This window comes from Benincasa hispida, chromosome 12, assembly GCF_009727055.1.
Source record: "Benincasa hispida cultivar B227 chromosome 12, ASM972705v1, whole genome shotgun sequence".
NCBI lineage: Eukaryota > Viridiplantae > Streptophyta > Magnoliopsida > Cucurbitales > Cucurbitaceae > Benincasa > Benincasa hispida.
This window is the reverse complement of record NC_052360.1, coordinates 76,473,597-76,489,740: the sequence shown is the minus strand read 5'-3', so window position 1 is coordinate 76,489,740 and position 16,144 is coordinate 76,473,597. Positions and strand designations below refer to the sequence as shown.

Here is a 16,144-nt window from a genome sequence, read left to right as displayed (position 1 = left end):
AGCTCTCATGCTGTCATGTTATGATTGCCATTTGATAATTGACAAATAGAGAATCGTGTCCTTTCATGGTGGGAAAATGACATTATCTTTCTTTCTTTCCTTTTTCCTTCCTTTTCGCAGTCTATTCATCGATTGGATTGATCGTTATCTTTACCATTTTGGTAGCATCTTCTAGCCAAATTTCCAAGGCATGATCTTGTTTGTAAAACAGCACTTATTGTGGTCTATGATAGACTTCATAGATTCCACAAAGCACCAATCTTGCACTCAAGGTTCTACTCTGCAACTTGCAGAAAGCCACAAAGGAGAAGAAGAGAGAAAAAGGAAAGGAACAACAAACATAGATGTCTCTTCATAACGAGCTTTTTACAAAGAAACTAAACTAGCTAACAAGATGATGACCAAAAGAGAAGTCCCTATTTTTCTCCAACCAACATGATATCAAGGAGACAATTGGATTGGATTTCTCCATGAAAACTAGTTAAATGATAAGTAATACACTACCTTTTGTGCAAAAGTCCACGACCATAACTATTAAAAGAAGAGTTTAACAACCAGAATGCTATCCCCTCTTCGAGCCAAGAAGAAAAAGATGGAGTCTTTGGAGGCTGGATAAATGTACAAACATATATGTGGATATAGTTTATTCTAAGTGTTAAGATATCGACAATCAAAATTAAATAGGAAACGTGAATAATAGAGAATCAAAATAGAAATTTATGTGGTTTATTAATAGTGTATTGGCTACGTCCATGAACAGAAAGAGAGAGCAGTTTTATTATTAAAAAGAAAAATATTAGATCTCAGTTTATAAGGTGCCTCTAGAATTAGAGAAATTATATGGTACATTCCTCCAATCCCTAGGATTAAAATCGTAAGTAATGTAAATAACATAATTATGAATTTAATTTAGCGAGATTCCATACTTGATTATTTGGAGCGATAAATAAAAAATTCAAGACATTAAGATTACGAAGAAAGCAGAAACAGATTACAGAAGCCATGGTGGTGGTCAACCAGCAAAGGCAAGTTGATGATGGAAGCATGCAGTTGGTGTACAATATAAGGTCAGCAAGCATTAACTATGGCCTAGAAATTATTCAATTGTCCATTACCAAACATCATGGTTCGTAGGACCATTTATCAAAGCAAGCCACTTTTTCACTTTATTTATTTATTTTATATCATTGAAAGAGATTCATTCTGCAACATTCACATCTATTTTTAGATTACAACCTACTGATTGTTTTCAGATTAATCAGCAGCCTACTGATGTATCTAATCCACAGTTTAATTAGAATGATCAACACCTATCGAAGTCATATTTTATGTGTTTTTAGATGAGGCTTATCTTGATGTTTTTGAAGAAAAGTGAAGAGAAGTTGGAAATTCTATATTGGTCCCCATGATAAGGATGGAAATGTTAAAAATTAATTGTTTTAGGCTATTTTGACAAGGACCCACTTTTCAATTCTTGTTCCTTCTCTCTCTCTCTCTTCTTTGGTATTGGAGACATGAGTGTATTTGTTTAATGTTTTTCATTTTTTTCTTTGTTACTCTTAAAAGTTGTTAAGTTTAGAAAGAAATAAATAAAAGAGATCAGTAAGTTCTAAAAATTGTCTCTGTCACTTTGCTCTCTAAAAGCTAGATATCAAGTTGATTTTATAATTTACAAAGGATTAGAAAAGAATCTTTTCAACTAAAGAGTTTTTTATCCATGTGGTTAAAGCTATGGAAATAAGGGTCACACTTTTCACTTTGAGAGGAGCAAAAGAATTTCTTTGGTTTTTTCACCTCTTCTGTTTGACTTAACCAAAGGGAAAAAATAAATGTTGACATAACAATGTGGTTGCAGGCCCATGATACAAGAGAATCTATCCTAACTTTCTTTCTTTTTCCTTTGTGGTTATGAGAGCAAGAATGTCTTTTCCTTTGTATACTTCCAACCCACTAAAACACATTCTTGTCATTTTCATTCTAATATCAATTCTCATTGTTATCGAGAGCAAAAGAGAGAGAGAGAGCTAAGAATGGAAGAGGAGTTTCAAGGGAGACCAACAGAGTTGCAACTGCAATGTTGCAGTGCAAGGATCATGTCCCCAGAGATCGTCGAGATCGGAGAGGAAAGTAAGAGTATTATTAGTAGCAGAGACAGTGGCGCAACCGACGTCTATGTCGCCGTTGGTAAAGATGATATAGATGTGCTTAAATGGGCCCTTAATCATGCTGTCACACCTGGTTGTTGTGTCTTTCTTGTCCATGTTTTTCCTCCTCTCACCTACATCCCTACACCAGGTAATCAAGATTTCTACTTTCTCTCTTTTTTCCATCTTTCAGATCGTGATCAACGATTCATAGATCAGTCAACAACTTTTCTAGGTTGTTTTTCTTGCATAATCTGTCTGTGAAGGATATTTGATGCACATGGGCCATAGGGAAATGTCTATATTTTGTTCCTTTTGCCTCTTTTGCCTCTTTTGTTCCTTCCAAAAGAGTCAAACTCAAGCATAGATTGTAAACATATATAAATTCTTCTTTAGATGATAGGAAGAGAACTAACTACAAAATGTGTTGAATCTACAGCGAACCTCTCCTTGTTGTGATGGAACAAAACATGTTTATGTTTATTCAACGGAAATTCTCTTCAAATATTCAAGAAAAAGACATGATCAAAAGACCATTAGCATATTCATTATGTTGAAATTCATCTATATTCATGATGAATCAACATTTTTACCTACATCCCCATTTTGGTTTCAGTTGGAAGATTAGCAAGGAGCCAACTGAGCCAAGAACAATTAAGAGTGTATATCAATGAAGAAAACAACAGAAGGAGAAATTTGTTGCAGAAATACATCCGCTTATGCACTGATGCCAAGGTGTTCATAAATCACTCCCTCCCCCTCCCAACAATCTCATAATAAGTATATGTTTTGGAGTGATTTTAAAATGGTTAAAATTAATTTTATCAAGTTTATAATCCTTCCGAAACATGTTTGCATCACTCAAAATTAATTTAATATTTAATTTTATAGATTTAAGTGCATAAAAATAATTTTGACTATTTCAAAATCACTTTCAAACATGTCCTATGAAACATGCCCTATGTCTCGATGATTCAGGTGACAGTGGACACATTGCTTCTAGAGAGCAACACAACAGCCAAAGCAATCCTTCAACTAATTCCAGTGCTCAATATTACAAATTTGGTCATAGGGACTAAAAAGCCACTTTCCACAAGGTTTGGAACTTTTCTTTTTTAATTCAGTTTGGGTTTCTCCCCCCTCCCCCCCTCTCAAATTCCTATATGATTTGTGCAAATTCTTAGGCTATTAGGGAAAAGAATGACAAAAGGAGAGTTTGTGAAAAAGAATGCACCAGAATTTTGTGAGGTTACCATTGTTTATGAAGGCAAAAAAGTGGATGAGCGTCAACAGGAAATGGGGTTGCTTTCTTCTTCGCAAGATTCCGATTGCGGGCGGCGGCGGCGCTCCGGAAAGAACTTGTTCGAGTGGGTTTGCTTGTCGAGAAGGTCGGGTTGCGATTGATGGGTTGTGCTTTGTTAGTGCAATGAACAACACAACAAGAAGAGGATCACCATTTTTACTTAATTTTTGGCTTGTTTGAATAAACCGGTTGACATTGTGATGAAAGGATACAGAAAAATACCATATCAGCTAGTTTGTAAGTTAGCGGCAACAGCATTTGAAATGAAAACGAATTATTATGCATAGAAATTGTCGGACCATTTTACTTTTTTGTTATTATTTTTGTTCTTTAATACCGAAAGTTGGATCATTGGATTGCTCAATTGTTCACAAATGCTATCCGAATTAAATATATTTTCGAAGACAGGAATGTTTTATTTTATTTTATTTTTATTTTTATTTTTATTTTTAATAATTACAATCCATTTATACTTTTGAATGTTTTAGGGCTCTACATCAGTATGTCAGTATTGATTTTGAAAAAATTGACTCTTCATCTGAAAAATCGAGTTTACAAATTTGTATGTGATAGTTGACTGTTGCTTGGTTTCGTTCGTTTTTTAATCTCCTTTTTCAAGGCTTTAGTCTTGAAAAGAACCAACGGTTTTGTTCGATTTCGTTTTGTGCTTTTGAAGAACTAAACAGAAAAAATGAAAAAGTAAGAAGAAATGAAGGAAAAAATTGAAAGAGAGAAGAAAATAAGAAAAAAGAGAGGATTAATGAGGAAGTGAAGAGTGTGTTCTTTTAAGTAATAGTGTCGGATGGATTTTTTAGTATTTGTTACTCCGATTTACTCTCCTCTTAAATCGACCAGCTGAGGTTGGTTTGGCTGGTTTCAATTGGTCATATCTATTTTCAGGATTCTTTTAAACAACCCTATATTGTATTAATTAAAAACTTCAGTCTAATAATTCTATTATTTATTAATTTAAATGTAATTGTTGAACAAGAAATTTTGGATCAATCACAAACTGTCATGTCATTCACTAAATTAATGATGAAATTTCAAATCATCAAATTTTGGACCAACTAGGAGGTGATATGTGTCCCAAATTGAAGTTGAAGACAAATTTCGATGACGTCACGTGGTTTTTGTTGGGATTGATGTCCTAATTCTCCCAGAGTCACATTGTTTTGTAAAGATACACATTGTTCAATGAATAAAATAAGTGTTATTTAATTTTGGCATTTACTCATATCCAATAAACAAAGTTCATTGGTTATCTTATGTGAACTTAAGCATGTATATGTGATATACAAGTGGATCATGCCTTAAGTGATAACCTAAATAGGTCTGTAGTATAAGGATTAAGGTGGGATACCTAATCTTGGTGACACTACGGGTACGGCCCGCTTTGTAGGGGTTTGCAAGTATTGTAAACTACTATAGATGGTTGATCCTGACCATTCATGTAGAGACGTGTGAGCAGGGGTGTCCTATACAAAGAGTTTGTATAAGACTTAGACCACGAGATGACTAGACTCTGTATATAACGCCGTTGATACTAGAAACTTACATCTCACCTAAATGACCACAGGTGACACGACCTCAATCTTAAGTGTTTTGGGAACTCCTGTCTTTGAAGGTGGTCCTTTGATTAATATGGGTGAGAGTGGCTAGATTGCCAACTCAACATGCATACCTTTTTTGGGGACTTGTCTGATATGGGAGCAGGAAACTCAATCCACAAGATGGAATTCACTCCTTTCCCGAAGCAGGGATAAGTATAGAGATTGCTCCCTTAAGGGTTGATTCCGGGGCTTGAACATAGGGCCACAACTTCTCTTTGGAAGAGAGGACTCAGTCATAGTAGGACTATGACTTATGTTCATTAGAGGGATTAGTGGTACTTAAGGAGTTAGATGTAACTACAGGGGCATAACGGTTATTGGACCAGTTGTACTTACAAGCGATCTATGAAGGACTATCGCACTTTTGATTGGTTAAGATGGACACATAATATATCTGTGGTAAGGAGAGTTCAGCTGTTGGTCTTTAGTGGAGTGCCTGACAGTTAACGGATGGTAGATCCCGTGACTAAAGAGTTTAGTCAGTTATTCACGTACCGTTGGAGCTTCGAGCTATAAATCCATAAGGTCCCTTTAGTAGCTCAATGGATTCAGTTGAGGATCAGTTCTTGGTATTGATTTGAAATGTTTAAATTGACAGGAGGTGTTTTGATTATATATGATATAATCAGTATGATGTATGAGATACATCTAGTGGAGGATTGATGTAAATGAGATTTACATTAAATACCATGGAATAGAAAAAGAACTATGGTTTATATGTTTCATGAGATGAAATATTAAAACTAGAGGTTATAAATATAGTATGATAAGTTAGTTATCATTTATATTTATAATAATATTAATTATTGGATAATTGATTCTTTTTCTTTAATAACCAAGTGAATGGGTGGTTATTGGAATCATGGTAACCGTGAGTTTAAAAGGAAAATGGTTTTCCTATTTTGAAAGAGATTGACAAAACGATCGAAAAAGTTTTTGAAATTTTTCTCTCGGCGTAAAGAAACTCACGGCAGTCGTCAAGTAAATACGGATTTACTAAACGATGGCTGGGCGAGCTAAACGATCGTGCAGTGGCGAGCTAAACGATCGTACAGTATTTACCAAACGATCGCATAATTTTGCTAGACGATCGCTTGCCTAAAGTAAACGATTGTGTAGTGTTTGTAGGCGACAGAACGAGCTAAACGATCACATAGCTTTTGCTAGACGATCGCTTAGCTTTATCTAAACGATTGGACATTGATCTACACGATAGGTCTCCGCCATCTCCCACTTACCCAGTCGTGTACACGATCGGTGTTTCCTCCTTCGTCTGCCTCATACCAAGTCCGAACAGAGCCCATCCTCTAGATTCTCACACCAAGAATACCAAGGTAGCCTTGTTGGTAGTGTCAGACTCAACTCGACAGCATCGAGGTTTTGTGGAGGCCGTTCGTGGTGCTGTAAAGGTCGTTCGTGTTGCTGAGGAGTTCGTGACCGAGGTGATCATTGAGAATGAGCGCGAAGTGTTCATGCTGTGTTCGTTGTGGTGTTGTGGTCGTGTAGATCGAGTGTTCTAGGTTGCTGATTGTTTGAGCGGTCGCGCAATGGAGCATGGAGATGCATCTTCAAATTGTTCGTATAGTTTGCTCTTTGTGCATTTGTATTTTTTCATGCTATAATTTCTGTATGAGTCGCATAACCGTTTGTTTGGAAGTCGATTGTAAATGTAATGTTAATTCATGATTGTAATTTTCAATAATCTTGCTTTCGTTGCTCATGAAAATCTCGCTTTCGATTTCCTTCAGCTTTATCATGACCGTTGAATCAGATAAGATTAATTTGACTCAATTTGATATTATTATTTAGGTTAAAATTCATCTAAGCCCAAAAATAGGTTGAATTTAACTCGAATATCAAATTATACCCAAATGCTAGACCCATGGACCAACCAAGCCCAATTTGGGCCCAAGCCTATGTAAGGGCCATAAGAAACCTCTATAAATAGAGGCCACACCTCTTCATTTAGAGTGGAGGAATTGAAGGCAAAAGTTCCCTGAAGATCTAAAGTCTAAAGCTCCAAGGATCAGAAGAACATAACTCTTCCAAAGTTTTGAAGATCAGAAGACACCAAAGCTCTGAAGATCAGAAGACATATTAAAGCTCTGAAGATCAGAAGACATATTAAAACTCTAAAGATTTAAGCTCCCAAGATCCAAGACTTAAACTCTCAAGTGCTGAAGACCAAAGCTTCTGAAGCTTCAAAGACTGAAGTTCTCAAATTCAGAAGAATTGAAGATCTGAACTATTTGAAGATTAGAAGATTTCAACAAACTGACCGTATCTTCACAACCTACAAGTTGAAGATTCAATCTCCTTAAACCCAAGGACCAAGCCCAAACCCACCTGTGAACTCTATAAATAGAGAAGTTCTCCGCATTTAGAGGGGTCAGAAATTCTACACCTAGAGAGAATTCTCCTAATAACCAGAAGACTCCCTAACTTCTGAAGTTGGCCACATTTGAAGACTAAAGTCCTTCGAAGATACAAGCATTCTTCCACAACTCTGAAAACATCACGCGCTTCGCTTCCTTAAATCAAGCGTACGCATTCGATTGGGAGAGAATCAAAGGATCAAGTACTACAAACCATAAAACATCAAATCAACATCAATATCAACACCACCTTAACTTTAACTCCACGAAACAAGTTCCTCCGAAAGCCTCGTGCGAGCACTAATCATCCAAGAAGATTAACAAGCCCAAAGGCCGATCATCCAAGAAGATCATTAAGCCCAAAAGCCAATCATCCAAGAACATCAACAAGCCCAAAGGTCGATTATTCAAGAAGATCAACAAGCCCAAAGGTCGATCGTCCAAGAAGATCAACAAGCCCAAAGGCCGATCATTCAAGAAGATAAACCAGCTTAAAGATTATAGTTTATTTTGAAAGCATCAAAATATTATGTATTAGAGATTGTACTCACTTTTCACAAAATTAATGCAAATACAAAGTTCAAGTTCCATGAAATAAATTTCTCTTGAAATTTCATGCGAACAAATTGGCACGCCTAGTGGGATCTCTCTACCTCTCATCTCTCTCTCAGCATTCAAGAAACTAATGGCACCAAAGAAAGCTGCATCCAAAGCAACTGCTGCAATCAACACCTACACAGAACTTGTCACCTACAACCATTCAAAGAAGAGCATGCAGGAGCAAGACACAAGGTTTTGTCTTCGCAGAGAAAATCTGGGAGCTGCTGGTGGAATCTTCTAAAGGCGAGATCATCATAAGAGAAAATCCCTTATTTGACAACTCTGCCTCTGCTTCTAACCAATCAAAGGAAGAATAATACCTTGACATAGTGTCTGTCATCATGAAATTGCTGCTTTAAGAGATCAGATAAAGGCTCGAGATATTGCTGAGTCGAGTCAATCTCCAGCTACAAAAGTTAATGATAAAGGAAATATTGTCTTGTAGGGAGACCAGCCATAACAATCTACCTCTGTCACCGCTCTGTCAATTCAATAGCTACAAGATATGATTACAAACTCCATAAAGGCTCAGTATGGAGGACCATCGCAATCTTCCTTTATATACTCAAGCCGTACATCAAGATAATCGACAACCTGAGAATGGCAGCTGGGTATCAACCTCCAAAGTTCCAACAGTTCGATGGAAAGGGCAACCCGAAACAACATGTTGCTCAATTCATTGAAACCTGCGAAAATATAGGAACCAAAGGAGACCAGCTAGTCAACCAATTCATCCATACCTTAAAAGGAAACGCTTTCGATTGGTATATTGATCTAGAGCTGGAAGCGATTGACAGTTGGGAATAGTTGGAAAAAGAGTTCCTCAACCGCTTCTATAGCACAAGGCGTACCATTAGCATGATGGAGTTGAAGAACACAAAACAGTGGAAAGGAGAGCCAGTCATCGGCTACATCAACCAATGGAGAGCTTTGAATTTGGATTGCAAAGATAGACTCACTGAATTATCTGCAGTGGAGATGTGCACCCACGACATGCACTTGGAAATTCTCTACATTTTGCAAGGGATAAAGCCTCATACATTTAAGGAGTTGGCAACACGCGCTCATGATATGGAGCTATGTATCGCCAACAGAGGAACTAAAGATTGACTAGTCCCTAAAGAGAGAAAGGATAAGGAAGAAATTAAGGGCACTGAAGAGATCATGAGTAGTGCCACAAAAGAGTCTATAGTCATTCATATGACCCTTCTGAATTTTCCTCCAAAGTAAAAACAAACAAAATTTGATAGAAGGCACAATGAGGGTGAGAAGTGTCGTCCAACTCTTAAAGAAAGACAGGAGAAGGCTTATCCGTTCCCTGAGTCTGTTGTTGCCGACATGTTGGAGCAATTATTAGAAAAACGACTTATTGCCAAAATGAAAGTGACCAGAACAAGAAAAAAAGTAGAAGATTCTAACATCTGCAAGTATCATCGAGTTGTTAGTCATCCAGTTGAAAGGTGCTTCATGCTAAAGAAGCTGTATGTGTCCCATAATCAAAGAGAAAGCATGATCCAGTTGGGAACCTTCGAGCCTATAGTTGTTTGGTTCTAACAAGAGATTCAGACGACAGACTCCCAGGAGAAAGATGAGTCTGTTAAAGATAACTACAAAGGGTGGATCCTTGTGACTTATCGAAAGAGACGATAATCAAATTCCACCTAAAAAGAGTCGCCCTCCTATCGAAGCTCTAGAAGAAGGAACCAGACTCATAAAAAGAAAGGAAAAAAGATGGCATGAAAGCCTAAACCTACTAAGGAAGAAGACAAGAACTTCCTTCAACTTCGACAACTAGTAACTTTGGCAGAATTTCTCCCAAGAAACTTCTTCGATAATCATAAAAAAGAAGTATTAGAAGTTATTGCATATCATGTTGCCAGCATAGCGGAACTCGATAACTATCATATAACTGCTAAAGAAGTCGACAACTCAAAAGAAATGAAGCAAAGAGTTTCTGTCTTCGATCATATCAAGTCTTCAACTACTTGATCTTCAGTCTTCCAAATATTGAGTATGGCCACGGTAGAAGAAGAAAACCAATGTCCAATGTCTACTGAAACTTGAACTTCAGTTTTCAAGAGGTTAAGTATCTTCACATCAAAGAAAGATCGACCTTCAACATCTTCTTTTGATCGTCTCAAGACAACAAGCGATCAACATGATGGAAGGATGAAAATTTTGAAGGCAACATCATTTCATGAAGAAAACAACGATGAAAAAATTCATTATCGTGTTCCTTCACGCATGAAAAGGAAATTGTCTGTTGACATAAATACAAAAGGTTCCTTGATAGTGAAGCCAAAACTTATCATATTGACGAATCCTACAAATAAAGAGGATGATCAAAGCCATGATGAAATAAAAGCTTTTGAAATTTAAATGTAGAAGTTCCTTATCGCAATAGCCTAAATTGCATGGTGCTCCTGGCCCGCCGCATGAGCTTAAAAGGTGAATGACCAAAAAAAAAAAAACTCTTTATTGAACTACATTATGACTTGATCTCTGTCATTGTAAAGGGTACATAGACAGCTTGAAAGAAACTTCAAATTCAGTACAGCAAAAAAAAAAAAAAAAAAAATGAACTACGTCACGACTTGATCCCTTTCTTTAAGGATACGTAGGCAACTTAAAGAAATTTAAGTTCAGTCCATAAAAAAAGGGTACCATAATCACCCTACGTATGGCGTTACACGAAAAATTGAAGATGTTCATCCCTGTTGGGGGCAACACAAAAAATTGAAGATATTCATCCCTTTAGGGAGTTAACACAGTAAATTAAAAGCACACACTTGGAATGGTGCTTTGCTTCCTTTTCGAAGTCAAGTTTGGAGGCTTCCCCACTTCCTCTTTGAAGTCAAATTTGGATGTTTCCTTTCTTCCTCTTCGAAGTTCAAGTTTGGTGCGACTTTCTTGCTTCTTCTGAAAAAATATTATTCCCTGCAGCTTTGCTCCTTTTCTAAAAGTTATTGCAGTTCTGCCTCCTCTACATAGTTGTTGGCACTGCTATTTCTTCATCTCCAAGTTTGAAGATTAGACTGCTGCTTTGATGGTTGCACCACTGTTTCTCCATCTCCGAATTTGATGGTCGCACTACTGCTTTCCCGTCTCCAAGTTTGAGGGTTACACTATTGCTTCTACAACTCTAACTTCGATGGTTACATTGATGCCTCTCCATCTCTAAATTTGATGGTTGCATTATTGCATCTCCGTCTCCAAGTTCAAGGATTGGATTGCATGCCCCTCCATCTTCAAGTTTAGAGGCTTCGTCGATGTTCCTCCATCTTCAAGTTTAGAAGCTTCGTCGATTTCCCTCCATCTTCAAGTTTAGAGGTTTTTCGATGCCCATCTACAAATTCGAAGGCTTCATTGATGCTCTTCCATCTTCAAGTGCAGAGGCTCCATCGATTCTTCTCCATCTTTAAGTTTAGAGGTTTCATTGATGCTTCATCTTCATGCTCAAGTTTGGAGGCTTTGCAATGCCATCTTCATGCTCAAAGTCGCAAAGTCAAGCCTATTAAAAAATTCATTGGTGCTTCATGAAACTCAAATACGGAGCATTCACTGATGCTTTATCAAACTTAATTGTGAAAGATTCATCGATACTTCAAGCTCAAGTACAAAGGATTTGTCGATGCTTTGTCAAGCTCAAATGCGGAGGATTCGTCGATATTTCAAACTTAAATGCGAAGGATTCACCGATTCTTCAAGCTCAAGTGCAGAGGATTGGCTGATGCTTTATCAAGCTTAGATGCCGATGATTCATCGATGCTTCATCGAACTCAAATGCGAAGTATTTGCCAATGTTTCGTCACACTCAAATGAAGAGAATTTGTCGATGATTTGTCAAACTCAAGCGTGAAGGTCTCGTCGATGCTTCTCCATCTTTAAGTTTAGAGGCTTCGTCGATGCTCCTCCATTTTCAAGTTTAGAGGCTCCATTGATGCTTTTCCATCTTCAAGTTCAAGATCAGCGTACATGACCCACTTCCATCTTCAAGTTCAAGATCGGTGTGCATGGATCCGCTTCCATCTTCAAGTTCAAGATCAGTGTGCATGGCTCCGCTTCCATCTTCAAGTTTAAGATCGGTGTGCATGGCACCATTTCCATCTTCAAGTTTAAGGTCGATGTGTCTAGCTCCGCTCCATCTTCAAGTTCAAGGTCAGTGTGCGTGGCTCCGTTGTTAGGGTTGATGCCCTAAATCTCGTAGGATCCTATAGTTTGTAAACATTATTGAACAAACTCATTGTGTATTTAATAAAATATATGATATTTTATTCATTTTCTATAAAATATATGATATTTTAGTTGCATTAACCACAAACCAATAAACTAACATCCAAGGTTATCTTTGTAACTTAAACATGTATGTAGTGACATACGGGTGGATCATGTTTAAGTGATAACCTAAATGGTCTGTAGTAGATGGATAAGGTTGGGTATCTTATCTTGGTGACATTACGAGTATGGCCCACTTTGTAGGTGTTACAATTGTTGTAAAGTGCTACAAATGATCTGATCCTGATCATTCATGTATAGACATGCGAACGAGGATATTCTATACAATGGAGTTTGTATAAGATCGGACCATAAAATGTTTAGTCTCATTATATAACGCCTTTCATAATAGAGACTTACATTTCACCAGGATGACCATAAGTAACATAACCTGAATCCTGAGTGAGTTGTGAACTCCCGTCTATGAGGGTAGTCCTTTGATTTGTATGGGTGAGGGTGGCCAGATCGCCGACTCAACAAGCCTACTATTTTGGGGATTCGTCTAATTTGGGAGCTGGGAACACAACTACACAAGAAGGAATTCCTTCCCCAAGGCAGGGGTAAGTAGATAAATTGCTTCCTTAAGGGCTGATTCCGGGTCTTGAACAATGCAGCGCCATACCTTCTCTGAAGAAACTCTTATAAAAAGCACCTTTGAGTGGAAGCAAGATTGTTCCAAACTTATTGTAACAGAAATATCGCATTCACAATCAAACATACAAGTTATGCATTTAATAACAAATTACAAGATGCTTTGAACTTTAAACAACAATGGAGCAAGATATATACTAGTTGAAGAACTCTTCTTCGCTTTAAATCTCGTTCTCGTCAATCCAGCCAATCTCACTGTCGCTGAGATCATCAAGCCTATCGTCCACTAAATCTCGCTGTCATCTACCACCGAATGGACTTCTCACGAACAAGGCAACAATGGAGGACACAACCACTCGAAAACCTCTGTATTCTCGGAGTGAGAATCTAGGAGGTGTGGGCTCTATTGGATTTGGTAGAGGGAAGGAGGAAGGGATGATCGTTTAGCACGACCAAGAAAGTGAGAGATATCGGAAGTCTATCATATAGATGACTGCTTGATCGTTTAGGTAAAGGTGCACGATTGTGTAGTAAAGGAGGCCTGATCATTTAGACGATCGTTTAGTAAAACACTCGAGCACGCGATCTCTTAAAGAAAAAGCTAGACGATCATTTAGGTAAGACTATGCGATCATTTAGGAAAAGCGTGCGTGTACACGATCGTTTAGTAAAATTTGAGCTATCGTGTATGCTCTCGTTTGCTAGGCGATGGGCAATGTACTAATCGGGGAGCGATTATCTAATATCTTTGCAAAATGAAAGCCATTTTTCATTTTATTCTTCAGTTACGAAAACTGATTGTAACCTCCCACTATCTCATTCGGTTACAGAGAAAAAATCGCCAACAATTATCTTATAATTGTTTAATTAAAAAATAAATATAATCATATTATATTTATAATCTATGGTTTAATATCACATCATATGCAACATATGAATCATAGTTCTTTTCTCTTCCACTAGATATAAATCATATTTATATCTTTTTCCTCCAATTAATGTAACTCATACATCATGTCAACTATATCATATATAATTGACCAGTTCAATTATATCATATATAATCGAACTCCCTCTTGTTAATTTGAACACTTCAAATTGACTAAAAAATGGATTCTCAACTTGAATCCATTGAGCTACCAAGGAGACCTTATGGACCCATGGCTTGAAGTTCCAACGGTACGTGAATAGCTGACTAAACTCTTTAGCCACGAGATCCACCATCTGTTAACTGCCAGACATTCCACTAAAGACCGATAGCTGCACTCTTCTCACCACAGATATATTTTTGTGTCCATCAAATATAACCAATCAACAGTACGATAACCCTTCACAGATGCTCGTAAGAATACCTGGGCAATTGTACCGTTTTTCCCCTATAGTTACATCTAACTCCTTAAGTACCACTGATCCCTCTAATGAATAATACAACATAGTCCTACTATGTGTGGACACTTCTCGGGCCATGAAAAGGTGTGTGGTGCCACATTCTTCAAGCCTCAGAATCAGCCTTTAAGGGAGCAATCTATCTACTTACCTCTACTTCAGGGAAGGAGTGAATTTCTGTTGGGATTGGTGTCCTAATTCTCCCGGAGTCTCGTTGTTTGTAATTTATACACATTGTTATGAATAAAATAAGAGTTATTTTATCTGGCATTTACTCATATCCAATGAACAAAGCTCCATGGTTATTGTATGTAAACTTAAGCATGTATATGAGATATACAAGTGGATCATGCCTTAAGTGATAACCTAAATATGTCTGTAGTATAAGAATTAAGGAGGGATTCCTGATCTTGGTGACACTACAGTTACAACCCGCTTTGTAGAGGTTTGCAAATATTGTGAACTGCTATAGATGGTAGATCCTGACTATTCATGTGGAGACATGCGAACGGGGGTGTCCTATACAAAGAGTTTCTATAAGACTAGACCACAAAATGATTCGTCTCTGTATATAACAGCGTTGATACTGGAGACTTACATCTCACCTAAACGATCATAGGTTACATGACCTCAATCCTAAGTGTTTTGGGAACTTCTGCCTTTGAGGGAGGTCCTTTGATTAGTATGGGTGAGAGTGGCTAGATTGCCAACTCAATATGCCTACCTTTTTGGGGACTTGTCTGATTTGGGAGCTAGGAACTCAGTTACACAAGATGGAATTCACTCCTTGTCTGAAGCAGGGGTAAGTAGATAGATTACTCCCTTAAGGGCTGATTCCGGGGCTTGAACATAGTGGCCATAACTTCTCTTTGGAAGCGAGGACTTAGTCATAGTAGGACTATGACTTATGTTCATTAGAGGGATTAGTGGTACTTAAGAAGTTAGATGTAACTACAAGGACATAACGGTTATTGGCCCAGCTGTATTTACGAGCAATCAGTGAAGGGTTATCGCGCTATTGATAGGTTAAGATGGACACATAATATTTCTGTAGTAAAGAGAGTTTAGTTGTCGGTCTTTAGTGGAGTGTCTGGCAGTTAACGGATGGTAGATCCCGTGACTAAAGAGTTTAGTCAGTTATTCACGTACTGTTGGAGCTTCGAGCTATAGATCCATAAGGTTTCTTTGGTAGCTCAATGGATTCAAGTTGAGGATTAGTTCTTGGTGTTGGTTTGAAATGTTCAAATTGACAAGAGGTAATTCGATTATATATGATATGATCGGTGTGATGTATGAGATACATCAAGTGGAGGATTAATGTAAATGAGATTTACATTAAGTGCCATGGAATAGAAAAAGAGCTATGGTTTATATGTTTCATGAGATGAAATATTAATATTATAGGTTATAAATATAGTATGGTAAGTTGGTTATCATATATATTTATAATAATATTAATTGAGAGGTTATTGGTGTTTTCATGGTAATCGTGAGATAAAAGGAAAAATGTTTTCCTAAATTTAGTTGTTGTTGTATTGAGATTTCCATTCTTGGAAATTACTCACGATGGCTGTCAAGTAAATGAGATTTGCTAAACGACAGCTAAGGAGAGACTAGACGATTGTGGAGTGCTTCTATATGATAGTCACTCAGCTGGTCGATTAGCTAAACAATCATGCAGCTTTTGCTAAACAATCGCATAGCGATTGTTAAACGATTGAACATTGTCTATATGATAGATACTGTCATCTCCCATTTGCTCAATCGTTTACACGATTGTTCCTCCGGTCTCTTCCTCTAATCAAGTCCACACTTATGGATTCTCACACCGAGAATACCAAGGTAGGCATTGTGGTA

The 16,144-nt window shown here is 37.4% G+C and overlaps 1 protein-coding gene across 1 annotated transcript; it reads left to right on the top strand.

Moving 5' to 3' along the window:
* Positions 1–646: 646 nt before the first annotated feature.
* LOC120068480 (U-box domain-containing protein 33-like) lies at positions 647–3,737 on the top strand. The gene is made up of 4 exons (XM_039020264.1): positions 647–2,295; positions 2,761–2,879; positions 3,123–3,241; positions 3,329–3,737. The coding sequence occupies exons 1-4, from the start codon at positions 2,031–2,033 to the stop codon at positions 3,546–3,548; spliced, it is 723 nt and encodes a 240-aa protein (XP_038876192.1). The 5' UTR covers positions 647–2,030; the 3' UTR covers positions 3,549–3,737.
* Positions 3,738–16,144: the final 12,407 nt, after the last annotated feature.